The sequence below is a fragment of the Callithrix jacchus genome, chromosome 12, assembly GCF_049354715.1.
Source record: "Callithrix jacchus isolate 240 chromosome 12, calJac240_pri, whole genome shotgun sequence".
In the NCBI taxonomy this organism is placed as follows: domain Eukaryota; kingdom Metazoa; phylum Chordata; class Mammalia; order Primates; family Cebidae; genus Callithrix; species Callithrix jacchus.
In genome coordinates, this window is record NC_133513.1 from 126,671,993 (window position 1) to 126,699,914 (window position 27,922).

Below are 27,922 nucleotides of genomic sequence, written 5' to 3' on the forward strand. Positions count from 1 at the left end.
CCAGGCTGTCTCGAACTCCTGACCTCAGGGATCCAGTTGCCTCAGCCCAGGATTACAGGCGTGAGCCACAAGCAGGATTCTTAAAGGCAAAAACGTGGACAAAGAAGTGACCCATAGCAAGTTGTTTGTCAGGAATTCCCGCTGCTCACAGGGAGGACACGGATCAGGACAGCTCTGCACTGCTGGACTCTGGGGTCTGAGCGACTGCCCCATGTGCGGCACCATCAGGTTGATTTACGGCTACTCCGTGTCAGTCGGTCTCATTCCAAGGCCTCTCTGGCTGATCACGTGAAGGGCCCACATTCCTCAGATAGATGCTGCTTTTCTTCCTCAGTCAGGTGTGGCGGGCCCTGCCCGGGCATCGAGGTGTTCCTGATCAGGGCCAGGCTCTAGTGTGCCGGGCGGCTGCAGAGCCGGGCACCTGGGCACCTGAGCAGCAACGTGGCATCCCTCACCCTGACCTCTGTACCGACACACCCCAGGCGGCAGCAATAAAGCCCCTGCAGCCTGGGCCTGGGCAGGAGGAGCTGGGCTGGGTGCCAGACACTGGGACCAGCAACTGCAGCTTCCTGAGCACTCTACACAGAGATGGGGACCCCAGACACGAGGAGGTAATGCCCACCGGCCCTGAGCCCCCATCTCCACCCAACCCTACTCAACCCCACCCAAACCTGGAGGCCTGGCCCTTAGCCAGAGGGGGCCCAGATGTGCTGCTTTCTCTCCAGGGGCCTGGCTTAGGGGACTGTGTGGGTGGGAGGGAAAAGGGGGGCTCTGAGGGTCTGGGGTCTGCCACCAGGCTCCACCTCCTCTGGGCCCTGAGTGCATGGGAGAGCACCTTATCCCCTCGGTTCCCGTGACCTGGTGGAGAATCACCCAGGGACCCCTGACCCGGGACAAAGTAGGGGGAGGCACCAGGCGAAGACCAGCAGGGCAGTGACTGCCCAAAAAAAGGGGGGGGTAGGGAGGGGCTGGGGTGGGGGCTGAGGGCGGGGAGGGGCTGGGGCAGGAGTCAGGGGTGCCCTGAGGTGGTGTCACCCTGGGAGCTGGGATTTGGAGCTCAGGGAAGCACCCTCGCTCCAGCTGGACCTTGGAATCAGAGGCTGCCTTCCTTCTGTGGGGGTCCCCTTCTCTCCGTTTGTGGGGCTGCCCTCCTCCTCTCCCCCCTCTGCTAAGCCAAGGCCCTCCCTGCCCTTCCTCTCCTGGTGTTTCTCCCTTGTAGCGAGTTGGCCTCTGGGTGGCTTGGGGACCCTTTGGTGCCCGGAGCCATTTGCCTGAAGAGGGAACCCCCAGGGGTCCCACAGCCGGGCTGCTTGGCAGTCACCACCCACTGTTGCACTGGGCCCTCAGGCCGTGTGTCATGGGGGATGGGCTCCAGGGGTGTCCCGGGCAGATGGCAGTGGGAGTGGGGTCCAATGCTCGGACAAGAGCCCTGCTGTGGATGTCCGCTGCCCAGCGTCAGAACCGGCCGGGGGTCCTGAGGAGAAGCAGGGCCCCCAAACCAGGCCAGGCCAGGCCCTCGACCCCGGGCGGTCTGGGACACCCCCCGCCCTTTGACTTCCCACAGTGGGTGAGTCACCCAGAGAAGGAGCAAAGGTCCCTGTGGGGCTGCATCCCAGGACTGCAGGGTGCCCCACACAGGCTTTTTTTTTTTTTTTTGTGAGACAAAATCTTGCACTCAGGCTGGAGGCCAGTAGCGCGATCTCATCTCACCGCAACCTCCACCTCCTAGGTTCAACTGATTCTCCTGCCTCAGCCTCTCAAGTAGCTGGAATTACAGGCGGCTGCCACCATGCCCAGCTAAAATGTTTATGCAGTTTTAGTAGAAACGAAGTTTCACCTTGTTGGCCAGACTGGTTTTGAAACCCCAACCTCAAGTGATCCATCAGCCTCGGCCTCCCAAAGTGCTGGGATTATGGGTCTGAACCACTGCGTCCAGCCCGACACAGCCTGACTGCAGCCCTGCTGAGTTCTGTGCAAACCAGACCCCCACCCTACCCCCAGGACCATGGCACCCTGACAGACAGCAGCCTCCCTAGACAGAAGCCTCCCCAGCAGGGCCCTGAAGAGACAAATCTGCACGACACCACACTGGCACACACACACACACACACCCTCACACTCCACACCACACACAACATATGCATCCCCCCAACAGACACGCACACACACATCCCCAAACCCACATACTCCACACCACGCACAAAACACATTCATCCACCACACACACACACACAAACACAACACACATAACATATGCAGCACACACACACTCTCAAACCCACACACAACATACACATACATCCACCACACACACCCCACACACACTCCACAAACACAGCACACACAAGACACATGCACATCTACCTCGACACTCATGTACATAACAAACCACCAGGCACTCTATGCCACGCACAACATACACATCCACCACACACGCACACACACAAACAATTCACATAACATACAGCACACTCACCCCCAAACCCACACCCTCCATACCACACACACCCACGCACACAGTGCACACACCCGACCACACCACCCACGGCATACATGCAATTCACCATGCACAAACACATGCACACAGTCCACACCCACAAACACACCTGTGCACCCACAACACACATGCACACCCCCACCACATACATGAACACATACACATCACGCGTCCAGACAGACCCGACACCCTGCCTGCCTGCCTAACGGTCTGCCGTTCACCCATGAGACCTCCAGCCGTGGCCCGCAGCTCCGGGATGCAGCAGGTGCCCCGCCTACGGCAGTGTGCGTCCTCTGGGCTCTGTGGGAGTGCGCTGTGGCCCCGCTGCTCCATACCCGCGCCTGTGTGCAAGTGTGTTCTCGTTCCTGTGCGTCCGCATGTGGATGTGGCAGAACCTCTGGAATTCCAGGGCCTGCCACAGTGGTGTCCACCAGGCTGTGGGGAGCAGGCACTGGGGCTGGGCTGTGGGCTCTGGCTGCGGGCGGGCTGGAGGCAGGGGGACCTGGGGCTTCTCCCCGTCCCGTGCCTGCAAGGCTTGGCCCATGTGAGCAGAGTCCAGTAAAACTAATTACGCTCCCAAGAAGAAACCCAGCCCAGGCCAGGGCCAGGCAGCCTGAGCTCAGCCCCGCCACCTGCCCAGTGGGGTGCTGTCAGGAGTTCCGGGGAGGCGGGGATGATGGGCAGAGTTGGCCCCTTCCCCTGCCTCACTCCTCCCTCTCTGGCCCTCTCAGGCTCCTTGTGGTTACCAGCCTACTGGCTGTGCTGCTGTGGGAGGCAGGCGCGGGCCCAGCACCCAAGGTATGTGTGAGCCCTTCCCATCCGGCCACCGACTCCAGCCGTCACCTTTTGCAAAGGTCCCCTCTTCCGCCTTCAAACCCCAAGCTGGCCTAGGATAGAGGCAGGGTGCGGTCATGACTCCAGATGCCTGTGCACCTCAGGATGAGGGTGGGGCAGGCTTCACTTCACTGGGGTCAGGTGGACAGGTCTGAAGACACCCAGGTCCCAGGTGGAGGAGCTGGGCCAGGATGACACCCACGTGACCCCAGGTGGAGGAGGGCCCCCTCGATGCTCCTCTGGCCTTTAAGGGCCAGAGGTGACTCCAGGTGCAAGTAGCTCAGCTGCACTGTCTGCTGACAGTGGCGTCCTGGGCTGGGGGCATGTCCCTACAGGAATGTGGGATGTCCCCTATCACTGTGCTGAGGTGCTGGATCCGAGAAATAGAGACAGGACACAGAAGGACAGAGAGCACAGCTGGGCTGGGGGTGGTGGAGGGGGAGCACCCCACCTATAAGCAGAGACAGGCGAGGCCCCAAATGTCCGGGAGCGTCTGTATTTATTGGGTATAGGTTTGGGGGCAGGGTAGTGAGTGAGGTCATCTTGAGGATAGTGATAGGGTCACGATAATCACGTGAGCAATAAGCCAGGGGTCCACCCCCATCACATCCCCTAGGCTAGGAGGCGGGCCGTGTGCAGCAAGGGGTCCACCCCCATCACATACCCTAGGCTAGGAGGTGGGCCATGTGCAGCACGGGGTCCACCCCCATCACATCCCCTAGGCTAGGAGGCGGGCCGTGTGCAGCAAGGGGTCCACCTTCATCAGGTCCCCTAGGCAAGGAGGCGGGCCGTGTGCAGCAAGGGGTCCACCTTCATCAGGTCCCCTAGGCAAGGAGGCGGGCCGTGTGCAGTGAAGAGGGTGCACTGTGCAATCTCTTATCTAGGGGCAGGCTACTTCTAAGGAATTCTATAGGCAGATGTTTGAGTCAGCACAGTAGCTAGAGAGCTGAGAGGGTTCACAGCCACCTGCTGGCAGCTTCCAGTGATTTCTGTAGGAGGATGATCCGATCAGTACATTAGCAGCAGGGCTGACAGGGTTCACAGCCACCGAGGTGCGATTACAGCAGAGGGGTTTTAACCCTTGGACGCTCGAGGGCTTGCCAACCTGAGGCCAGCTTTCCACAAGAGCTGGATGCAGGGAACTGCAACTCCCTTTCAGGAGGAGTGACTCTGGCTCCAAGCCTGCCATACAGCGGGTATCTTCACGATACTGAACGCTGCTGTCTGGGCCGGCCTGCCATGTAGCCGGTGCCCTTTCAGGCAGGGGCACTACTGCCTAGGCCATTGATTCCTGTCCTAGTATGACTGTTTTTCCCTTAATTCATGCTCTGCACCGTGTCTGCTCTTCCCTGTCCTAGTATGACTGTTTTTCCCTTAATTCATGCTCTGCACCGTGTCTGCTCTTCCCTGTCCTAGTATGACTGTTTTTCCCTTAATTCATGCTCTGCACCGTGTCTGCTCTTCCCTGTCCTAGTATGACTGTTTTTCCCTTAATTCATGCTCTGCACCGTGTCTGCTCTTCCCTGTCCTAGTATGACTGTTTTTCCCTTAATTCATGCTCTGCACCGTGTCTGCTCTAGACATTCCTCCACCTATGAGCTAGGACATAATTTTATATATACATATATGTGGAAATAACTGAGTGGTAAGACATTCTTCAGGCGCTAATTGTTCCGACTAATACATGTCGGACTAATTGTTAAACTAATACATGATTATATTTAAAGGAAATGACTGAGTGGTAATACCAGAAACTAAGATATTCTTCAGGCACTAATTGTGCAGGGGATCTGCTTAGCTCTCCTTCCTGGCTGCCCAGATGGGGGGTTACCCACAGTGCTAGGTGGGGGATGTGGTGCCCAGTTACGTCCCAGCCCCTTCCCACCCCAGGCCAAGCCAGAAGTGCAGGCCAACTGGCCTTCTGGGCACAGGCCGGAAGCCTCACTCCCGGCTTGCAATCCCGACACCTGTGAGTGGCTCAGCCCCTGCAGATGCTCTTGGGCTGTGCTGAGCTGCCCGGCCCCCACCCCTGCAGCCTCTCCCTCCCTCAGGCCCCCTGTGGACTGTGGCTGAGCCCACTCCGCTAACTCTCTTCCCAGGTCCCTGACAAGGTGCAAGTCAAACACTGGCCCTCGGAGCAGGACACAGAGAAGTAAGTCCCCCCAACCCCGCTCCCCTGCCCCCCGCCATTCCCCGAAGCTGCGGCCTGTTCTGCTGGACCCTTCTAGAACCTGGAGTGGACAGGACGGATGCAGAGGGGAGCCCCACCCAGAAACTTTCGGGAGGAGGTGGTACTCCAGTCCCTACAGGGATCTGTCAGCAGAGCCTGGTGCCAGAAGAAGACAGTTCAGCTGGGGGTCCTGGGGGTCCTGGGCGTCTCTCGTGGGAGAAGAGAGCTCAGCTGGGGGTCCTGGGCGTGTCTCGTGGGAGAAGAGAACACAGCTGGGGGTCCTGGAGCTGCAGTGGGTCTCCCCCAATTCAGCATCCCCATAGCCCCCAGGACAGCCTGTGCTCCAGGGCTGGTGGCTGCAGCCAGGGCGGCTCAGTCTTGGATCCTGAGGTTTTCCCACATCCTTGACCTTGGGATGCTGCTTAGCCAAGGCTCTGACGACTGCCCCCAACCCAGTGGCCCAGGGATGTGGTAGGGAAGCCTGGCCAGGAGCACTGTGGGGGCCACCATTGCTGTGGCTCTTGAGAGAGGGGCTTGTCCTGGCTGCTGGTGGTGGGTGCTGGAGCAGCTGCCTTGGGACAGTGGGGACCATCCTAGGAGGGGTTCTGTCTTCCTCCCCCACCTGCATGTGGACCTGACCCAACTGTGTCTGCAGGGCCCAGGGCGCCCGTGAGGTGGAGCCTCCGGAGAAGGACGACCAGCTGGTGGGGCTGTTCCCTGTCCAGAAGCCAAAGCTCTTGACCGCCGAGGAGAAGCCACTAGGTCAGGGCAGGGCCCCATCCTTCCAGGCAGGCACAAGACCAGAGCAGCAAAGTCTGCTTGTGGGGTCAACTCAGACAGACCAAGGGTCTCGGGAGGGAAACTGAGGCTATGCCTTCATCTGCTTGTCCCTAGGCACCAAGGCCTGGGTGGAGACTCAGGACATCCTGGGCCATGTCCTGAGCCCCCAGCAGGGTCCTGAGCCTGACTATGATGGCCTGTACCACCCTTCACCTGAGGAGGACCAGGGTGCGGAGGAGCCCCAGTTGTGGGTGGTGCCAAATCGCCAGGTGCTCCAGGGACCAGAGAAGGACCAAGACCACATCTACCACCCCAAGTAGGGCTCCAGGGGCTATCACTGCCCATCCCTGTCCCGAGCCCCAGGCTGTTGGGACTGGGACCCTCCCTCCCCTCCCAGCTAGACAAATAAACCCCTGTAGGCCCGGTGCGGTGGCTCATGCCTGTAATCCTAGCAGTTTGGGAGACTGAGGCAGGAGGATCACCTGAGGTCAGGAGTTTGAGACTGGCCTGGGCAACATGGTGAAACCCCATCTCTACTAAAAACACAAAAATTAGCCAGGCGTGGTGGCAGGCACCTGCAATCCCAGATATTTGGGAGGTTGAAGCAGAAGAATCACTTGAACCCGGGAGGCAGAGGTTGCATTGAGCTGAGATCGGGCCACTGCACTCCATCCTGGGTGACAGAGCAAGACTCTGTCTAAAAATATATAAATAAATAAATAAACCAACCCCTGCAAACAGGTGGGAGGCCACCTCCCTGGAAGGCCAGTGAACGGGCCGCCTGCTCTGCTGAGGAGCCCCCAAGGGCTGCACAAGGCCCAACTGACCCTTGGCTCCCAGAAGGTTGTGCTCCCTGAAGGCCCTTGTCCTTGTGTGGCAGCAGTTAGGGGTTGGGACCAGAGGGCGCCCCTGGGACCAGTCTCAGCTGAGAAACAGAACCCACCCTGGACTCCCTACAACTGGGCCGGGGAGGAGGGAGGCTGAGTGCACGGACTCAGGGCCCAGCTGGATGAATGTGCATGTGTTCAGCTGGACAAACGCACAGGTGCTCAGGTCTCAGGTGGGTGGGGTGGGCCCAGGCCCAGGACATGTCCCTTCTGCCCTCTCGGCGTTCTGTGCAGCTCCTGCTCTGGGCGCCCGTCCTGCCAGCCTGGCCTAGCAGGCCCAATGCCGCAGCGCGGGTCCAGGCTACTGGAGTCACTCACACCCCGACCTGGTGCCAAGCCCAGGCTGAGCCACGCACATGTCTTGGACAGCAGCTAAGACAGAATGGAGCAACAGAAAGAGGCCGCCCGTCTCTCCATCCTGCTGTCTCAGCCCTCCTGAGGCCATTCGGGGCCGTGGGCATGTGCACCCCGGGCCAGGCCCGCCCTCTCCCAGGACACCAACAGCTGAGAGTAACTGTCCGAGGGTGCCCCACGGAGTCCCACCATGCAAGAGCTGCTACCCTGCCCTATGGATGAGCTGGGGAGGCTGGGGCTGCAGGAGGCTCTGGCCCGAGGCAGCCCAAGCTAGTGTTTGGCTTTTTTTTTTTTTTTTTTTTAGCTATCTTGATTTTATTTTGTTTTGCCCATTAGTTTGTTTTTTCTCATAACTTTATTTTGTTTGCTCGTATTTGGTTTCATGCATATAAAATCCTAGAGTGCACACTAGCCCCAGAGGCCTGTCCGTGGGCTGGGCCTGGGACTGAGTGAGGGTGCAAGCAATCAGCTCCCAGCTTCTGACGTCAAACCACATGCCGCCATGGGGTCTGGAGACCAGCAGTGGCTGGTCAGACAAGTGCGAGGCCCATGGGGCTGACCACTAGTGGCTGCGGAGAAGGCCTGGGCTGCCATCTGGGAGCAGCAGCTGGATAGACCCCAGAGTCTGCAGCCAAACCCAGACAGGGACCCTTCCCCAGACCTGGCGCCAGCTCTTTGCCAGGGCGGGCTCGCCTGCACACCCCCCCAGTTCTTAAGCCCAGACAGGGTTCTTTCCCCAGACTTGGCACCAGATCTCAGCTGGGGTGGCTTGTCTGCACCCCATGGTTCTCCTGTGGTCTGGAGTGTGGGTCCGAGACCCTGGGACTCGCCCCCTAGAGCCCTGGGGAAGCCCCTGTCATTCCCACTCCCGCCCTTGGTCCCTCAAACTCCAGCCCCTGCCCCGTCTTCATTCTATACCTATGACACTGAGGCAAGTCCTCCCCTTCTGGGGAGAGGGGGGAGGGTCCTGGGAGAGGCCCAGGGTCTGAGCAGTGGCTGGTGGTTATTCTTCCCTATCCTGGAGACCAGTCCAAGCATCCCATGGGGAAGCCTCCTAGGCACCCCCTTTCAGGACCCCCCTGTATCCCACCTCTGGCTAGCAATGGACTCTAAATGACCTCGAGTCCTTTACCTTCCCTGCCTGACCAGACAAGTAAGGGTCCTGGGGAGGAACCTTACTTCACCACCCATTGCCACAGGCACAGGGCACAGCCCACACCCAGGCCTCTCCAGCCGGCACCTCCCTCACCAGTGCCCCTCCCAGCTCCCATAGTTCTTCCTGAAGCATCCAGGCCAGCCCTGCCACCTGCCCTCCTGCTGGGCAGAAGGAATGGACCCGGTGAAGAGCCCCGTTAGTGCCCAAAACCCTGGGGGCTGAGGCTGAAGTTCCCACCCCACTCAAGGCCTCCAGGGCAGCTACTGCCCCTACTCCAGCCCTTGGTGTCCCCAGGGCACCAGGCACCCTGCCCAGCCCCCAAGGCCCCAGGCCTGACTTCCCTCTTGAGGTTTCGTCAAGGGTACATGGGGGGCTAGCGCTGGAACCAGCAGCCTCCCTTGAGCTCAGCACCAAACAAGTCTGAGTGAGAATAGAGCTAGAATTGAAACCTTTAATCTGAATGTCGACTGCGACTACATTTTTCCATCATTTTTACAAATTGGGGGACCCTCATCCCAGTTGGCAGGGCACGCCCCAAGACTGCCGGCCCCTAGAGCCCTAGCCCGGGCCCAGGTCTAGGAGCTGCCGCTGGCAGGCCTGCTGTAAGTGGCGGTCCTGGAGCTCAGGTGCCCCTGGTTCCTCTTCTGGCCCAGTGGTCTTCACCAGGCCTCGAGCAGGGGGCTGAGGGCAAGCACCCCCTTCTTGAGAATGAGGTTTCCATAGAGGGCCGTCTCCCTGCAGAGGAGCCAACCTCAGCACTGAGCTGGGCTGCAGGGCTGGGGCACCAAGACCCTGCTCCAGCCTCTGGGGGCCAGAGCAGACCCTGTCTACCTTCACCCACCTGATGCTCAGGCAGATGGGGGCCCTGCCCACCCAACTTCCTCCCTGGTCTCTCCACTCTGCGGGACATCTAGCCTCAGTCAGGCAGAAGCTGAGAAGAGGGTGGGGGCAGCTCCTGGGGACCCTGGTGGGGACAGGGGCAGGTCTGGACCAGCCGGAACTCACCCAGTTGCCACAACAGCAAAAGCCTTTTTAGCCCTCTCATAAAACTCAAACCTCTCCATCTTTGCCAGGGCTTTCTGGAAGACAAAATGGCAGGGTTGGAGGGAATCTTGCCCAGAAGTCCTCATGGGCCAGCCCTGGACTCCCCAGGGCCCCAAGCAGGGTGGGCACCAGGAGGTGGGGCCCCTGAGCTCCATTTCCTGGGCCCTCCTGCTGCGGGGGCCCCGGGTACACTCAGCCTCTGGCTCCCAAGTCCTAGGATGGGGGCCCTAGGAGATGGTGGAGGAACCATGCTTGGTGTCTGCCTGGCCTGGGGCCACCCAGCCAGCTCAGCAGACTGTGGAGCCCCTGCCAGCTGTCCTGGGGTGTCCCTTGCCCAGGATGAGAGCCCCTGGCCTCCCTTTATGGAGGCCCTGCCTGAGGCCTGCCAGTGGGTTGCCCAGGAGAATGGGCCTGTCCCCTTGCAGGGCAGGGTGGGAGGCGGCTGTGTGACACAGCACCCAGCTAGGCCTCTGACCGTAGGCATGATGGGGCAGGAGACCTGGGGTGGGGGCACCCTCCCAGGGGAGATTGAGGAGGGGGAGGCCAGGCATTCTGAGTCCCTGGGCTCCACTCACAGGCTGTGGTGGGTGAGGCCCCCCCCACCCCGGCAGGTCAGGATCCTGGCAGGGGCAGAGGAGGAGGGGCCAGGTGCACCACTTCCACCCTGACTGGTGAGGGAGTACCCGGTGGTCTGGGGTTCTTAGGGTGATGGGTGGGAGACCGCTTGAGGACAGAGCGTGGGACTCTGCTTTTGGCCCTCCTGAGCCTCCAGGAGACAGAGGGTTCCTGGCCCCTTCCCCACAGTTGGGGCTGCAGGCTCACCGAGCAGCCGGCCTTGAATAGGATGGACTCGTATTGTGTCCACACCGGGATCTGCAGGCCCCTCTCCTTGTCGCTGGGCACCAGCTCCATGACTACAGCCTAGAAGGAGGGGTCAGCTGGGGTCTTGGGGGTTGCCAGCCTTCCTGGTCAGGTGACCAGTTGGGACTCCCCTGGCGAGGGTCAGGACCCTTTTGGGGACACATGGCTTCCCAATCCTCCAAGGTGGGTGGGCCCTATGAAGCCTGACAAAGGGGAAACTGAGGCGCAGAGCAGCAGGGTGCAGGGGTGACTCAGCTCTCACCGGACTCTCCACATAGGTGTCCAGGGGCAGCAGCTTCAGCACGGCCTCCAGAAGCTGCGGGATGCCCAGGCCTGGAGGGCAGAGGGTGTGGCACTGAGTCTCCAGCCTGCTCGCCCACCTGTCTGCACCCTTCACACCTGGGCTTCGCTGGCCAGCCAGCTGGCAAGCATGGACGTGGGGCCAGGACATGCCACAGAGGGGCTCAGAGCCGGGAGCACGGCCCTCCCGCCCTGCCCTGGGGGACCTGGGGCTCGCTCACCGTCTGCCCGGATCTCCATGGGCCCAGACTGGCAGATGGAGGAAGCCGGGAAGTTCAAGTCCGCGAGAACTAAACGGCCGGGAGGAGAGGACAGCCCGTGGTCAGCACCTGTCCCTCCCCTCGGGGTCGGCGCCACCCATCCTCCCACCCAGTCGTGGCGGCAGATCGTGGGTCACGAGGGGACCGGCCGCCGTCGGAGTCCTCAGGGCTGGAGGCGGGGAGGGCAAGGTCCGCGCCCGGGAGGAGGAAAGGCGTCAGCAGCTGCCCGCGAGGCTGTCGGGTCAGGGGCGTCCCCAGGGGCCAGAGGACGCGCGGCTGCCCGCGATGCCCGGACCAGGCCCCCAGCCACACAGCCCCTGCCCGGGACCCCAGGCCCCAGGAGGAGAAAAGCCCGAACCCTCGTGGGCAGCCCAGGCGCCGCGGCTTTCGGGCCGTCCGGGGAGGGACTGGCGGGAAGCTCGGGCCGTCCCCGCCCTGAAGCGGGGGTGGGGGAGGCCCGAGCAACGCCCCCCACCCCAGGACCCCGCCCTTCCCGGGCGCGGGGCGCGGCCGCAATAGTCAGCACGAGGTGACCAGGACCCCGGCCCGGGGGTCCCCGCGCGAGCCTCGCCTGCCTGCCTGCCCCGGGGTGGTCTCCGAAGCCCCGGCCCGCTGCGCTCACCGATCTCGTCCCCGTGCCCCATCCGCGCCAGCGCGTAGAGCAGCTCGGGGGACAGCAGCGCGGGGACTCCCTTCAGCGACACCATGGCCCGGCCGACGGGGAGGGCGGGGCCTAGCGCCGGGAGGGGCTGTACAGGGAAGGGCGGGGCCTAGGGGCCGGGAGGGGCTTTACGGGGAGGTCGGGGTTTGGGGTCACAGGCTTGGGGACCCGGGACCGGGCCCAGGGGTTGGCGGGCTGGGGTCTGCTTGCAGCTCGCAGAAGGGCGGAGAGCCCCGAGAACCTGGGGACGCGCAGGCTGAGTTGGGGCGTGGGGGGCAACACCCACCCAGCTCACGAGCGCCTCACCAGGTCCGAGCCTCTGGCGCCCGCGCATTGTGGCCGGGGGCTCCTCAGTGTCCCTACCCAAGCCTCCCACTTCGAGCTCCCTTAGGTCGAAGGGGTTCAGCTGCTGCCCCCTGCGGCCTCCTCTCATGAGGGTCTCTGCCCTCCGACCACGTCCTGCTGCCCTTAGGCCTGGCAGAATGCCTGGAACCCACTGGGTCCCTAGTGTTACAAGGGTGGGCAGCTGGACCTAGGCTTTAAGCCCACACTCCTGAGGGGCCGTATGCTGGAGTGTAGGACATCGGACCCCCTGGAGGAGGTCCAGGAGGGCAGCCAGGCGAAACTTCCAGGCTCAGCCTCGAGGGCCAGGACACCTAAGAGTCCTCCATCATCCCCCAGTGTCAGCAGCCTGCAGCCCCCTGCCCAGGACAGCAGCGTCCTGACCTTTGGCCAGGCTCAGGCTGGCTAGGCCCTCCCTCCATGGAGCTACATTCTTCCACCTGATTCCCAGCTGGACACCAGATGTGGGCCAGCACTGTGGCCCTGGCCCTCAACCCTGGGGTGACACAATGCTCCAAGGCCTGGCAGTTCCTCAAAAGTTCTGAAAATAAGTTTGTGAAAAATGACAAAGCCATGTCAGAAAACCCAGAGGAAACAGGTCTCCATGTTGAACTGCTGGGCTCTAGGAGCCCGTCCCCACGGAAGTGACTTGGGCTGCGTTGGAAAGGCCTAGTGGGGCCACCCAGGCTGGCATCCAGCAGCACCTGAACAGCTGGCCCTGGGCAGCCACCAGGGTCCCTGCGTAGAGACAGGAAGAAGGAGAAGCATGGGTGCCAGGAGCTGGAGGGAAGCAGAAAGGGGTTTGGGAAAATGAAAAAGTTCTTGGACAGACGATAATGGCTGCACAATGAGAATGTACTTAATGCCACTGAAATGTGCACTTAAAATGGTAAAGACCAGCCTTGGCAACACACGGAGACACCAGCTGAAACAGCTGGCTGGGTGTGCCAGTGTGTGCCTGTGGTCCCAGCTGCTTGGGAGGGGAGGACCACCTGAGACCAGGAGCCTGAGGTTGCAGCCACTGTGCTCCAGCCCCATCTCTAGAAGACAGCGGTTTAAGATGGTCAAGTTCTGTGGCATGTGTTACCACAACAGAGAAGAAAGCACTGAAACTGAACAGAGAAAACAGGGTTTCCTTCGTGAGGAAAGGGCTCTGTGGAAGAGGGCATGGAGTACCACTTCCGTAACCAGGAAGCCACCGTGCAGGAGTGTGTGTGCGTGCACACAAGTCTCCAGGAAGCCACACACCCAGCTGTTCACGGTGGCTGCCCTGGAAGTGTGATGTGGGTGACTGACTGTGCAAACTTCTGCTTTGTTTGAAAGTCGTTGCTCACAAAGCAAAATAGTCTAACAGAACAACACGACAGAATACTCCGCTTCTAGACATGACTACAGGGTGCGGTGTGACTGAATCGCTGTCACTCTAATGAGCAGAGTGTCTGTGAAGGCAGCAGCCAGTGTTTCCCTGGGAGCAACCCCGTTCTCCAGCACAGAGACACAAGCACCCGCAGGGCTGCTTTCCGCCTGAGCACAGCGGGGGCTCCTCCGCAGAATCTTAGATTTAGAAGATGCTCCCGTCAGAGGCGAACACGGACCCCCACAGGCTGGGTGAAGGAGACGGCCGTGCTGTGAGGGCCGGGCCATGACCACACAGCAGTCGAAGAGAGACTGCACACCAGGGACGCTGCCCTTGAAAAGAGGGTGATTTACTTGCTTCTAAAACTGGCAGGCTACGCTTTTCCCCTCCAGGTAGAGGCGTGGGGCAGGGCGGCTGCTTCTCACTGGTCTCTGAAGTTGGCCTTTCTCTTTTCCACAAACGCGGCCATCCCTTCTTTCCGGTCATCCTGGTAGGAAAAAGGAGAGAAGCAGGTGGATGCCCAGTTTCCTCACAGAGCCTGATGCCAATGCCGTCCGGGTCTCCCTGGCCCTGCCTCCCTCCTCATGCTCACAGGGGCCCAGAGGGCCAGGGAGGGGACTCTGCAGCAGGAACTCCTGCCCAATCAGGGCTGGGCCAGGGCACGGGGACTTCTACTGCCTCTCTACCAGGCGGGCTGATGGTCATTCAGGAGCCACCGTGTATGTCAAATCAGCTCACATCTAAGAGCGTCAGATGCACGTCTGGCCATTCACCAAGTCATCAAACGGAGGACAGGTGACCTGTGTCAGGGGCTACCGTGTGTCATGGAGCAGGACATGAGAACTCAACTCTGCATCTGTCTTTTCCCATGCTGGGTACATGTGTGCACGTGTCCCAGGTGCACGCACACACACACACCCCTGCACCCCTTCCTCAAGTGCCCACGCTACTTTTAATTTTTGTTTTACACAACAATTAAAACACCTAAGTATGACTTTCTTCCAGTGAAAAAGATGAAGTAAAATGGTAATCTGGCTGGGCACAGTGGCTCATGCCTATAATCCCAGCAGTTTGGGAGGCTGAGGCAGGCAGATCACTTGAGGTCAGGAGTTTGAAACCAGCCTGGCCAACATGGTGAGACCGTGTCTCTATGGGCCAGGTGGCGGGCACCTGCAGTCCCAGCTACTCAGGAGGCTGAAGCAGGAGAGTCACTTGAACCCAGGAGGCGGAGGTTGCAGTGAGCTGAGATCACACCATTGCACTCCAGCCTGGGCAACAGAGCAAGACTCTGTCTCAAAAAAAAAAATTATAATGGTAATTAGAGGAATTAGTTTAAATTACTGGCAGAAACCGTATAAAATAGTGCTCTACAGCTTCAGCTTATCTTCTTAGAATAAATGTGAACCCATTCCACATAGTTGGGACGGTCTAACGGAATCATGGGTAAAATGAATTGCATTTTTTACATTGAGGCCGGGCTTTGCTGTCGCCCTGTTGGACTCGAATGACCCGCCCAGCCTCCCAGGAAGCTGCGACTCCAGCTGCGCGTTACCCTCCTGCTGAAGCTGCTGCCTGAGGGTGCCATTCAGACCTTCAGGACAGTACGGTTTCCACGCTTTTGAACTTCCACACACTCTACTTTTGTGTTAACAGTAAGACCCACTGATAGAACGTATCTGGTCCCACGCAAGGAAAGGCTGACCGTTCTGACAGAAAGAAACGACACTTGATCAAATGTAGAAGTTCCCACAACTCGTGTGACTGGGATACGCGTGACTCTCTGGGCGGACACTGTTTACTCACAGTTGCAAAGGTTGAATAAAAGAGTTTCTTCTCCAACTTATTTCCTTCTGTTAATGTCATTTCAAAAGCTGGAAAATAAAAGTCCTGGAGTTATGAACCAAGGTGTTAAATGCAGAACCTTTCCTGCATGGTGACAGGAAGCCCTCCTCACTGACCCATGCACGCCTGTGCTTTCAATGTGGCCTGGGAAGCCCGGCCCCTCTCACAGGCCCTGCCCCACCTGAGGCCAGGCAGACAGCTCTTCTGTGGCCCCCAAACGTCACACCACTGACCCTGGGCCCCAGGAACGGAGAGGAGCTGGATCAAAGGTGGGATGGCAAACTGTGCTCATGAGGACAGGAAAGGCTCTGAGGCAGAAACGGGACTACAGGCAGAGAAAGCAACTGAGGACAAAGCCAGAAAGGACAGCACGGGGCCCAGAGCCACACGGAGCCGGCACCAAGGACGCCTGTGGCTCTACTCATTCCAGGCCCCTTCTCTGCGTGAGGCCTGACTGCACAGGCAGAGGCTGGCGCTGCGGTTCCAGGCCTGGAGCCAGTGGCCTCTCCCAGCAGAGCACGACCTTGCCAAACGCCTTGGGCGACAGCAGCCTCTGTTTCTGAAATGCTCCCCTCACTGTATCCTGCCTCAAGCCAACAGCAAGCCCAGGGACAGCCACACTCAGGATAAACATACTCAGGGGGGCTAGGAACCTGCCTGGGGCCACCCACATCTGACCAGACTCAAGCAGCTAACAACCATCTCATTCCACATGCTGAGACTAAACGGTGACATTAAAACTAGAGCATTTCTGAGGAAGGTGAAGATCAGATCCACTTCTCTGGCAGAGGGAGAACTAAAGGAATCCAGGCCACAAATGAGCAGCATGTCTGTGTAGCCACCTGCCAGGTGCAGACACAGCCTGTAGCCCCATCTCCCGGCAAGTGAACCGAGCCTCCCTGTGAGCAAGACCATCTTACTTCTGGGACCCCTGCTCCCTTCTCAGCCTTTCCCTGCCATGACCTGTGCTGCCCTCACCTCCCAGGCCTGGCTCCGTTCTCGGGCCCTGGTACAAAGGGGAGCTGGGAACATCTCAGTGGAGTTCCTGAGTGCGTGGCCAGAAACCACCATTCTACAGACAGCAGAACTGAGACACTGAGAACCCCACCATCTACCAGGAGGGCTTCAGGCACACTCATTTGCAGCCAGAAATCTCGCCCCCAGGAACAGTCCTGTCAGCCACAGAGACCCCTCTACTTTCTCCCCCTGGCAGGACCCCCTACCTGCATTCACTGATTCTTTGGCTATTGCTACTATGATTTTGGAATTGCTGGCAATTCTTTCTGCACACTGGATGGCTTCTTCCACCAGTGTCTCAACTGGAAAAATCTTGCTTACAAGACCTGAAACACAAGAAAGTCAGTGAGTGATGTGCAGAAACAGTACGTAGCTATTCCTCTGCGAGCGAGTGGCCTCTGGGGAGCAGCGTGGAGCACCCCGGCCTCCGAGCGCTGGGCGAGGGCGGCTTCCACACGGGAGCACCCCGGCCTCCGAGCGCTGGGCGAGGGCGGCTTCCACACGGGAGCACCCTGGCCTCCGAGCGCTGGGCGAGGGCGGCTTCCACACGGGAGCACCCTGGCCTCCGAGCGCTGGGTGAGGCTGGCTTCCACGCGGGAAATGCCGCACGCACCCTGAGGGGCTAAGTCCTCCTGGAGCTGCGGTCTCTGTGCTCTGAGACATGCGGGCCAGGCTGTCCACAGCTCCAACGGTAGAGGCGGCCAGACACAGGGACCATGGTCATCAACAGGGCAGTGGGAGGACTGCCTAGTTAGGGCCGGGAGATGCCCGCTGCTTACACTGGACTCTGGGGACATAACTTCTGGGCTGTTATTCTGTACCAGATACTTACGTGTGGTTCCACTTCTGCACATACAGTTCTTCGAAATGTAAAAACAAAAGGCAAGCAGTCTCCCAGGTCCTCAGGACCCAGAAGCTCATGCAACCTCCCTGGGGACACCTAGATGCAGCCCTGAGTTTCCGTGTGGCTCCCACAGGCAGCGCCAACCCGCACCTGCTTGTTTGGCATCCTGGGCTGAGATCCGATCACCGGTGAGGACCATCTCCATCGCCAGCGACTTCCCGACAGCACGGGTGAGTCTCTGGGTGCCTCCTGCACCTGCGGGGAGGGACTGGTCACGGTTGGCACTGCAGCGAGTGAATCCAAGAAGACACCACAAGTTCCGAGGGGCTTAAGATGGGCCCTGAGGCAAGGCCACGGGGCAGAGGCTGGGCAGCAGGGACCCCAGGAACTTCAGGCACAGCCCTTTTCAAGCTTAGGCCCCACATCCGGGGCTCCCCCAACACCCTGACGTTGGAGCAAGGTGTGTGGCTCTGTGGTCAACATCTTGGAGGCTTATAGGCCTTGCTGACTCCAGGCACCGGTCCCTTGCATCAGCAACTGCTCAAGGGATCAGACCCCGAAAAAATGGGCCAAGCTCATAGCTCCAGGCCTCAGAATCTGCCTGGTCAAACTCAAGGGCAGCAGAGAGCGCCCTGCGTGCAGCTGTTCCCCTCAGGGTCTGAGCTCCTTCCTGGCTGCTCTGCCTGTGCCCACCCCTCCTACCAGGCCCACCAGGAGGACCCTGGGGGTAGAGGGTGTTGCTTTTTGCCCAGAGCCCAGGCCCTTCCCCCAGGTGTGGTGGGGGGTCTGACTCCCTGCTCTGCTGAACTCAGTGAGGCCACATGACCTCCGAGGCCAATGAGATGGCAGTGAGCAGGACCTGAGGCATAGTGGGCAGAGCTCCCAGTGCCACCCAGGGTCACCTTGTTCTCTCTCTGCCACAGACATGGGTCACAAGCAAGAACTGCCATGGTTAGAAGCCAGTGTCACCCAGGACCAGCCTCTTCCAACACCATCATGTGTGAGACCTGGGCACAGCCACAGGAGCCAGACGTGGTCCCGGGCCTCTGAGACCCCCCTCCGAGCTCTGTCACAACCACTCTAGCCTCTGTGGCTGTCTGCAGAGGGACCACAGACCAGACATGGGGGTCTCCATCCAGGGCCTCTGGTCAGATATGAGCTGTGGGTCCTGAGACACAGGCAGGCATTACCCAAAGCATGTATGCCAGAGACAGTGTCACGCCTTACCTGGGATGGTCCCTAGTAAGATCTCGGGCTGTCCAAACTGGGCCTTCTCGCCGGCATAGATGATGTCACACATCATGGCAAGCTCACAGCCCCCGCCAAGCTGCAAAACAACTGGCGTCAGGAGAGTCTCGCAAGGGGAACCCGGTCAGAACATCACTCACTTCTCTTTCAGATTTCCATTTAAAAGAAACAGTGTCAGGGGTTGACAGAGAATAACATAGTGGCACCGAACTAGTTAACTGTTAGGGTAAGTTAACGACTGATGGTTGATGCTGCTTACCGGAAACTGGCAAACATTCTAAAGGGCCAGATTAATATTTTCGGCTACGAAGGTCTTACAGGCTCTGCTGTGACGACTCAAGCCTGCCACTGTGGCCCAAATGCAGCCACAGAGACGAGGTGCACAGGCGGGCGTGGAGAAAGCTCCATCTGTGCAGCCCTGGCTTACTAGGGAGTATCACAAAACGATCACCAGGGGAAACGATCACTCTGCTTCCCGACAGGCAAGACTGGCCTCAGCACTTCAAACAGTCCCAACACATGCGACACAGAGCTTTTGAGGGGAGCAAAAGAAGCCAGTTTATAGACATAGCTTAGGTTGGGGGGCAGAGACCAGCATTTAAACGATACTGAAAAGCCAAAACAAACACCACTCTTCCGCTGCCCTGGAAGAGAGGCTTGCTGGGGAGAAGCTGCCAGGTGAACAGCCGTGAAAAAAACGGAAGCTAGGACATGTCCTCTCCGCATGGTCCCTGGCTCTTCAGCACCACGAGACAGGAAAGGAGGCAGCTGGCCTGGGAAGTGAGGCCTCTCCAAACAACATCTGTTATGGCGTGTATGTGTATCAGGGCTCCTTCAGCCGCGAGAGGAGGAGACTTGGCAGCACCACTCACAGCATAGCCATTGACAGCAGCGATGACCGGCTTCTTGACCTGGGTGATGCAGTCCCAGTGGTTCAAGAACTTCTGGGAGTAACACTCCTGGAAACTCATGTTCTGCATTTCCTTGATATCAGCTCCAGCTAGGAGTGGATACGGGGTTCCAGTTACCAGAGAGCAGAGCACCCACCTGCCCTGTATCCCCCAGACCAACAAGGAGCTTCGGAGCACACCAGACATGGGCACTGTGCTTGCCGGGCACGGCTGACACCAGGCCACGTGGACTGTCAGGATGCTGTCGTGCCAGCCATAACAGAGATCATGCAGAAGGGCCCTGGGGCAGGTGGCAGGTGCGAGGGAGGCACCCACAGAGGCTGGGGGTATTCGTCATCATATAAGCCCTCGACATACACAAAGCCTGACTGCCAAGGCCCTGAACCCCTGTAAACAAGCGATTTGGCTACATGTGGAGCACTTCTGGCGTGGCACACACCAAAGCTGCTGGTGTCACGTGGAGCACTTCTGGCGTACACAAGGCTGCTGGTGCCACGTGGAGCACTGCAGGCGTACACAAGGCTGCTGGTGCCACGTGGAGCACTGCAGGTGTACACAAGGCTGCTGGTGCCACGTGGAGCACTGCAGGTGTACACAAGGCTGCTAGTGCAAGCAGCTCCCACGACCATCTCCACTGTACGTCTGAATAAATCCCCAACCGTGTGCTTTGCCTCAGAGAGGTGCAAGTCAGGCCACACGTGCCTCCCCCATCAGCCCAGGTGCAAAGGCCTCCACTGCTGTGCACACCTGCAAAGGCCTTATCCCCGCCGGTGAGGACAATGGCCCCCACGGCCGGGTCCTCCTGGAAGGTCTTCAGTGCCTGATTGAGCTCCTCAATCAGCCCATTGCAAAGTGCATTAAGGGCCTTGGGGCGGTTCAGCTTGATCAACCCCACGGTGTTATTCTTCCCCCTTTTTTCTGCGATGATGTACTCAAAGTTGGCACCTAAGGCGAGAAGGCAGAGAGGGGATCTGTTCATACAGGGATCAAACTGAGGAGAGCGGGCGAGAGGGCACAGGGGGATCTGTTCACACAGGGATCAAACTGAGGAGAGTGGGCGAGAAGGCAGAGGGGGATCTGTTCACACAGGGATCAAACTGAGGAGAGCGGGCGAGAGGGCAGAGGGGGGATCTGTTCACACAGGGATCAAACTGAAGAGAGCGGGCGAGAGGGCAGAGGGGGGATCTGTTCACACAGGGATCAAACTGAGGAGAGCGGGCGAGAGGGCAGAGGGGGATCTGTTCACACAGGGATCAAACTGAGGAGAGCGGGCAAGAGGGCAGAGGGGGATCTGTTCACACAGGGATCAAACTGAGGAGAGCGGGCGAGAGGGCAGAGGGGGATCTGTTCACACAGGGATCAAACTGAGGAGAGCGGGCGAGAGGGCAGAGGGGGATCTGTTCACACAGGGATCAAACTGAGGAGAGCGGGCGAGAGGGCAGAGAGGGGATCTGTTCACACAGGGATCAAACTGAGGAGAGCGGGCGAGAGGGCACAGGGGGATCTGTTCACACAGGGATCAAACTGAGGAGAGCGGGCGAGAGGGCACAGGGGGATCTGTTCACACAGGGATCAAGCTGAGGAGAGCGGGCGAGAGGGCACAGGGGGGATCTGTTCACATAGGGATCAAACTGAGGAGAGCGGGCGAGAGGGCAGAGAGGGGATCTGTTCACACAGGGATCAAACTGAGGAGAGCGGGCGAGAGGGCAGAGGGGGATCTGTTCACACAGGGATCAAACTGAGGCGAGCGGGCGAGAGGGCAGAGGGGGGATCTGTTCACACAGGGATCAAACTGAAGAGAACGGGCGAGAGGGCAGAGAGGGATCTGTTCACACAGGGATCAAACTGAGGAGAGTGGGGGCTGGTCTTGGCCTATCAGGAAGCAGCGTCATCATTTCACATTGTGATTATTTCCTGATGCTCCCTTCTAGAAGGGATGTGGCCCCATCAGCGGATAGAGTGTGACCCCAAGAGGCCCTCCGAGGGCTCCCTGAGCAGTGCTCAGTGGCTCCAGGTGTAGCTCTCAGCCACATGATTATATGGTGGCCTTGGTACGGTTCTCTCTGTTTTCACGTGTGTTTGAGCATGTCCTGAAGAAAAATCCCCAGCACAGAACATAGCCCAGAGCCACACTCCTTCTCCCAAGAGGCCGTGGTCAGCTGTTCCCAGGACACTGCACTGGAGACGGCCCTGGACTCTGCTGAGACAAGGCACCAGGAAGCACCCTCCTTCGACAAATGCCAACAATCGAGGGTAAGCCTCAAACAGGACAGAGCGCCAGCTCCTTGCTGCAGGTCGGGGTCAGGTGAAGGTGCGGGGTCAGGCGGGAGGGGTGAGGGTCGGGGTCAGGTGGGGATGTGGGGTCAGGCGGGGATGTGGGGTCAGGCGGGAGGGGGATGAGGGTCGGGATCAGGTGGGGGTGTGGGGTCAGGGGGGAGGGGGATGAGGGTCGGGATCAGGTGGGGGTGTGGGGTCAGGGTGGAGGGGGATGAGGGTCGGGATCAGGTGGGGGTGCGGGGTCAGGCAGGAGGGGAGAGGGTCGGGGTCTGGTAGGGGTGCGGGGTCAGGCGGGAGGGGTGAGGGTCGGGGTCAGGTGGGGATGTGGGGTCAGGCGGGAGGGGGATGAGGGTTGGGATCAGGTGGGGGTGTGGGGTCAGGTGGGAGGGGAGAGGGTCGGGGTTAGGTGGGGGTGCGGGGTCAGGGGGAGGGGTGCGGGTCGGGGTCTGGTAGGGGTGCGGGGTCAGGCGGGAGGAGGATGAGGGTCGGGATCAGGTGGGGGTGCGGGGTCAGGCGGGAGGGGAGAGGGTCGGGATCAGGTGGGGATGTGGGGTCCGGCGGGAGGGGGATGAGGGTCGGGGTCAGGTAGGGGGTGCGGGATCAGGCGGGAGGAGTGAGGGGGTCAGGTGGGAGTGCGGGATCAGGCGGGAGGGGGATGAGGGTCGGGGTCAGGTGGGGGTGCGGGGTCAGGGGGAGGGGTGTGGGTCGGGGTCTGGTAGGGGTGCGGGGTCAGGCGGGAGGGGGTTGAGGGTCGGGGTCAGGTGGGGGTGCGGGGTCCGGCGGGAGGGGAGAGGGTCGGGATCAGGCGGGAGGGGGATGAGGGTCGGGGTCAGGTGGGGGTGCGGGGTCAGGCGGGAGGGGTGAGGGTCGGGGTCAGGTGGGGATGTGGGGTCAGGCGGGAGGGGGATGAGGGTCGGGATCAGGTGGGGGTGTGGGGTCAGGGTGGAGGGGGATGAGGGTCGGGATCAGGTGGGGGTGTGGGGTCAGGGTGGAGGGGGATGAGGGTCGGGATCAGGTGGGGGTGCGGGGTCAGGCAGGAGGGGAGAGGGTCGGGGTCTGGTAGGGGTGCGGGGTCAGGCGGGAGGGGTGAGGGTCGGGGTCAGGTGGGGATGTGGGGTCAGGCGGGAGGGGGATGAGGGTCGGGATCAGGTGGGGGTGTGGGGTCAGGTGGGAGGGGAGAGGGTCGGGGTTAGGTGGGGGTGCGGGGTCAGGCGGGAGGGGAGAGGGTCGGGATCAGGTGGGGGATGTGGGGTCCGGCGGGAGGGGTGAGGGGGTCAGGTGGGGGTGCGGGATCAGGCGGGAGGGGGATGAGGGTCGGGGTCTGGTAGGGGTGCGGGGTCAGGCGGGAGGGGTGAGGGTCGGGGTCAGGTGGGGATGTGGGGTCAGGCGGGAGGGGGATGAGGGTCGGGATCAGGTGGGGGTGTGGGGTCAGGTGGGAGGGGAGAGGGTCGGGGTTAGGTGGGGGTGCGGGGTCAGGCGGGAGGGGAGAGGGTCGGGATCAGGTGGGGGATGTGGGGTCCGGCGGGAGGGGTGAGGGGGTCAGGTGGGGGTGCGGGATCAGGCGGGAGGGGGATGAGGGTCGGGGTCTGGTAGGGGTGCGGGGTCAGGCGGGAGGGGTGAGGGTCGGGGTCAGGTGGGGATGTGGGGTCAGGCGGGAGGGGGATGAGGGTCGGGATCAGGTGGGGGTGTGGGGTCAGGTGGGAGGGGAGAGGGTCGGGGTTAGGTGGGGGTGCGGGGTCAGGCGGGAGGGGGATGAGGGTCAGGGTCAGGTGGGGGTGCGGGGTCCGGCGGGAGGGGAGAGGGTCGGGATCAGGCGGGAGGGGGATGAGGGTCGGGGTCAGGTGGGGATGTGGGGTCCGGCGGGAGGGGTGAGGGGGTCAGGTGGGGGTGCGGGATCAGGCGGGAGGGGGATGAGGGTCGGGGTCAGGTGGGGGTGCGGGGTCCGGCGGGAGGGGTGAGGGTCGGGGTTAGGTGGGGATGTGGGGTCCGGCGGGAGGGGGTGCGGTCTGAGGTCTGGCCGGGGGTGCAGGTCGGAGTCGGAGGGGATCCGGGTCGCCGGCTGTCACCGGGCACTCACCCGAGGCGAAGGGACGCCACACCGAGCTGTGGATCGGGGGCCTCAGTGGGCCGCGGACGCGGGGCAGCAGGACACGAAGAGCGGCCATGGCTCTCTCCACTATTCGCCCGGCCCGGGAGCCGCCCCCGCGCCTCACCACTCAGGGCTCGCCCCGCCCACAGGCCGGTGCCGCGAGACCAGGAGGGCATCGCGAGATCGGCCCGGGCGGAGTGGGCGGGGCGTCCTCCTGCAGGCCCCGCCCCCAGCGCCGCGCCCGCTGGCGGATCTAAGGGCGCACCTGGGTCCTCGTCCTGGGCCCAGCACCCTCCAGGCTCCTCCGCCTTCTCCCGCGCCTCCGCCCAGGCCGTCGGGGTGCCGGCCGGCCGCGGGGAGACCGCGCTGATGCGGGGCAATGGCGGCGCCTGCCCGGGTCCGCGTCTGCAGCGCCCGGCGCGGGACGGTGGCAGCGGCCTGGCCATTGACGCCACATGAGCAAGAGTTTCATTTTCAGGTACATAGGACTTAAGCACATTTAAACAATCAGTGCAATTTTGATCCATTATTTTATTTATAACTTTTCAATATCTAGACCAGTATCGTCGAGCATCTACTTTGTGTCCTTGCCCGGATTCTGCAAAAGCCAGGGTGGACGTAAAACATCTACAAATGGAAAGCGAACTGCTGCTGTGACCGGCGAAGGCTGCCCAGGTTCCTGACGTCTTCAGCAAAGAACTGGACAAAACGCACATCGAAGCAAGGAAAGACTGAAGCAGCGAAAACAGATTTATAGGAACATGACAGTGTGGCGGGGTGCGGTGGCTCTCGCCCGTAATCCCAGCACTTTGGAAGGCCGAGGTGGACAGATCACCTGAGGTCAGGAGTTCCAGACCAGCCTGGCCAACGTGGTGAAACCCCCTCTCTACTAAAAATTCAAAAAATTCGCTGCGTGTGGTGGGGCACGCCTGCAGTCCCAGCTACTTGGGAGGCTGAGGCAGGAGAATCGGTTGAATCCGGGAGGTAGAGGTTGCGACGAGCTGAGATCACACCACTACACTCCAGCCTGGGCAACAGAGCAAGACTTCATCTCAAAAAATAAAAGAAAAAAAGAGTGCTTGCTTTGGCAGCACATATGCTGAAATTGGAATGACACAGAGATTGGCATGGTTCCTGTGCAAGCATGACCTGAAAATTAATGAAGTGTTCCATGTTAAAAAAAAAAAATGGCCAGGCACCGTGGCTCAAGCCAGTAATCCCAGCTACTCAGGAGGCTGAGGCAGGAGAATTGCCTGAACCCAGGAGGCGGAGGTTGCGGTGAGCCGAGTTCGTGCCATTGCACTCCAGCCTGGGTAACAAGAGCGAAACTCCGTCTCAAAAAAAAAAAGTAACTTCACAGTGTGTGTGCAGCCGAGAGTAGGGGCTAAGGGCCCCGTTACACAGCTTTTTGGGGGGTTTAAATACCCTCTAGGAGTTTTCACTGGTTCCTTGGTGTACACCCTATATAAATGGAGAGGACATTTCCTGTCACAGCTGGTGTTTCCATTTGATTGAGTTCTAGGGAGTCAGCCTGAATTGCCCCTAGGTTCCTGGCCTCCAGACCCTGTTCTCCTCCTCACTATGTTCCAGAAAATAATTCAGTTCAAACCAAAAATGAACACACACCAAGATTTCATTTCAAGACTGAGGGTGAAATAAAGACATCTCGTGTAAGCAGAAAGAAATAACCAACAAACCTTTACTAAAAGATGCTCTGTATTAGTGTAGGTTAAACCTCTGGGACAGAGAGGCCCAAAATGAAACAGCTCAAACAGAAAAGAGGGGTCTCTTTTTCTTCCTTCCTCCCTCCCTCCCTTTCTTTCTTTCTTTTCTGTCTCGCTGTCACCCAGGCTGGAGCGCAGTGCTGTGATCTTGGCTCATTGTAGCTTGCACTCCCGGGCTCAAGTGTTTCTCCTGCCCCAGACTTCTGAGTAGTTGGGACTACAGGCACGCACCACCATGCCTGGTTAATATTTGTAGTTTTTCAGTAGAGTTGGGGGTTTCGCCATGTTGGCCAGGCAGTTCTTGAACTCCTGACCTCAAGTGATCTACCGCCTCGGCCTCCCAAAGTGCTGGGACTACAGGAGTGATCCACCGTGCCTGCCAAGAGGTTTCCTAACAACCAAGAGGTTGGGTGGCTCCTGTCCTCCATCACGTAATTCACAAGCAACGAAGGGAAGCTTAAAACTTTTGTCTGCAAGGACACTACCAAGTTAGCGAGAGAACTGAACAGACATTCCTCCAGTGAAGAGCATCCATGTCAGACAAGCTCTGAAACCATAGCGATAGAATGTCGCACCTACGGCGCTGGCTGCCATAAGCCCAGCAACCATCGGCACTGTGGGGGATGTGAGCGTGGGACACTGGCACGCTGCCGGCGGGAGTGGAAGTGTAGCAGTCGCTGTGGAAAACAGTCTGTGCTTTCCTCAAAAGGTCAAACAGCAATTCCACTCTTCAGCGTACACCCGAGAGAACTGAAGACAAATGTCCACGAAAACTTTCATAAACTTGTTATGAATAATGTTGCTAAATACGTTCATAGCAACTTTTTCATAACAGCCAAAAGGTGGGAAAAAGCCAGTTGTCCATCAACTCATAAACGGGCAAACAAAACATCATATATCCAAACAAGGGGTATGTTAGAACACATTAGACTATACAATGGACTACTGTTCGGGCATACAAAGGAAAGAAGCACTGATACATCCATTACAAATGGATGAGCCTTGAAAATGCTATGCTCAGTGAAAAAAGCCAGACACAAAGGCTGTGGGTAACCCCCCATCAGGGCACCGAGGAAGGGGACTTAAGCAGGTCCCTGGCACAATTAGAGCCTGAAGAGTATCTTAGTTGATAATGACATTACTCAGTTATTTCCTTTATATAATCCTTTATATATAATCACATATTAGTTTATGGCATTAGTGCCTGAGGAATATCTTACTACTCAGTTATTTCCATATATATATAAAATTATATCTTAGCTCATAGTCGGAGGAATGCCTAGAGCAGACAGGGTACAGAGCATGAATTGAGGAATAAGAGGCTTATAGTTGGAGGAATGTCTACAGCAGACATGGTGCAGAGCATGATTTAAGGGAAAAACAGTTATACCAGGACAAGAATCCATGGCCCAGGCGGCAGCATTCAGTATGGTAAAGATACCCACTGTAGGGCAGGCTTGGGGCGAGAGCCTCTCCTCCTAATAGAGGAGTTCTAGGACCTTGCTCCAGTTCTTGTGGAAGGCTGCCCTCAGACCGGCAATCCCTTGAGCATCTGAGGGCTCAAAACCCCTCCAATATAATCGTGCCTTGGTGACTGTATAACTTGTCAGCTCTCTAGCTACTGTGCTGACTCAGAAGCATCCGCCTGCAGAATTCCTTAGAAGTAGCCTGCCCCTAGATAAGAGATATTGCACACTGCACCCTCCTCACTGCGCACGGCCCACCTCCTCGCCTCGGTGACCTGATGGGGATGGGACCCCTCGCTGCACACTGCCCACCTCCTCGCCTCGGTGACCTGATGGGGGTGGACCCCTTGCTGCACACTGCCCACCTCCTCGCCTCGGTGACATGATGGGGGTGGGACCCCTTGTTTATTGCTCAGGTGATTATCTTGACCTATCACTATCCTCAAGATGACCTCACTCACTACCCTGCTCCCGAACCTAGACCCAATAAATACAGACGCTCCTGGATGTTCGGGACCTCGCCCGTCTCCACTCATAGGTGGCGTGGCCCCCCAGCCCAGCTGTCTTTTCCAGTCCTTCCATGTCTCCTGTCTGCTTCTCGGATCCAGCGCCTCAGCACAGCGATAGGTGCCACCCCACCACCCCGTAGGGCTGTGACCCTACAAACGCCATGCATCGAATGATTCCATGTCTATGAGATGTCCAGAACAGGCAATCCATGCAGACAGAAAATGGATTAGAATTCGCCAGGGGCTGGAGGGAGGGGGCAATGGGATGACTGCTGCAGGGTACCCCCACTTTTTTAGGGTGATGTAAATGTCCTCAACTTGATTATGGTGATGGTTGTACAACCCTGTAACTATACTGAAAACCATCGAATTGGACACTGTAAACGGGAGAAGTTGTTCGGCGTGATGCCTGCATTTATAAAATTGAACAAGCCGGATTCCGCCAAAGCCACATGGGTAGTTGCCACCTTGATCACCGCAGGTGGCATCACC

At 59.3% G+C, this 27,922-nt stretch overlaps 3 protein-coding genes and 1 non-coding gene across 6 annotated transcripts; 2 read left to right on the top strand and 2 right to left on the bottom strand.

Annotated features, from left to right (window-relative positions):
- Positions 1–519: 519 nt before the first annotated feature.
- Positions 520–6,707, top strand: PRAP1 (proline rich acidic protein 1). The gene is made up of 5 exons (XM_008978962.5): positions 520–611; positions 3,229–3,295; positions 5,431–5,483; positions 6,157–6,263; positions 6,396–6,707. Exons 1-5 carry the CDS (start codon positions 589–591, stop codon positions 6,599–6,601), a joined length of 456 nt encoding a protein of 151 aa, XP_008977210.4. The 5' UTR covers positions 520–588; the 3' UTR covers positions 6,602–6,707.
- A 2,410-nt stretch (positions 6,708–9,117) lies between these two features.
- On the bottom strand, positions 9,118–11,862 carry FUOM (fucose mutarotase). Of its 3 annotated transcripts, none has more exons than XM_002756729.7 (6): positions 11,766–11,862; positions 11,105–11,173; positions 10,846–10,916; positions 10,545–10,643; positions 9,684–9,757; positions 9,118–9,413 (listed from the first exon to the last, which is right to left on the bottom strand). In XM_002756729.7, exons 1-6 carry the CDS (start codon positions 11,848–11,850, stop codon positions 9,338–9,340), a joined length of 474 nt encoding a protein of 157 aa, XP_002756775.5. In that variant the 5' UTR covers positions 11,851–11,862; the 3' UTR covers positions 9,118–9,337. The 3 variants fall into 3 exon arrangements, with proteins under 3 accessions (XP_002756775.5, XP_054099517.2, XP_054099516.2); XM_054243542.2 differs by having other exon boundaries at positions 9,118–9,359; positions 11,715–11,862; XM_054243541.2 differs by having other exon boundaries at positions 11,715–11,862.
- Positions 11,863–12,982: 1,120 nt separating this feature from the next.
- On the bottom strand, positions 12,983–23,824 carry ECHS1 (enoyl-CoA hydratase, short chain 1). The gene is made up of 8 exons (XM_002756730.7): positions 23,720–23,824; positions 20,113–20,310; positions 19,327–19,454; positions 18,434–18,533; positions 17,357–17,461; positions 16,569–16,688; positions 15,307–15,374; positions 12,983–13,990 (listed from the first exon to the last, which is right to left on the bottom strand). The coding sequence occupies exons 1-8, from the start codon at positions 23,805–23,807 to the stop codon at positions 13,925–13,927; spliced, it is 873 nt and encodes a 290-aa protein (XP_002756776.3). The 5' UTR covers positions 23,808–23,824; the 3' UTR covers positions 12,983–13,924.
- A 982-nt stretch (positions 23,825–24,806) lies between these two features.
- On the top strand, positions 24,807–24,910 carry LOC118146531 (U6 spliceosomal RNA). The gene has a single exon (XR_004732391.2). It is a non-coding gene; the product is annotated as a U6 spliceosomal RNA (small nuclear RNA).
- The last annotated feature ends 3,012 nt before the right edge of the window (positions 24,911–27,922 follow it).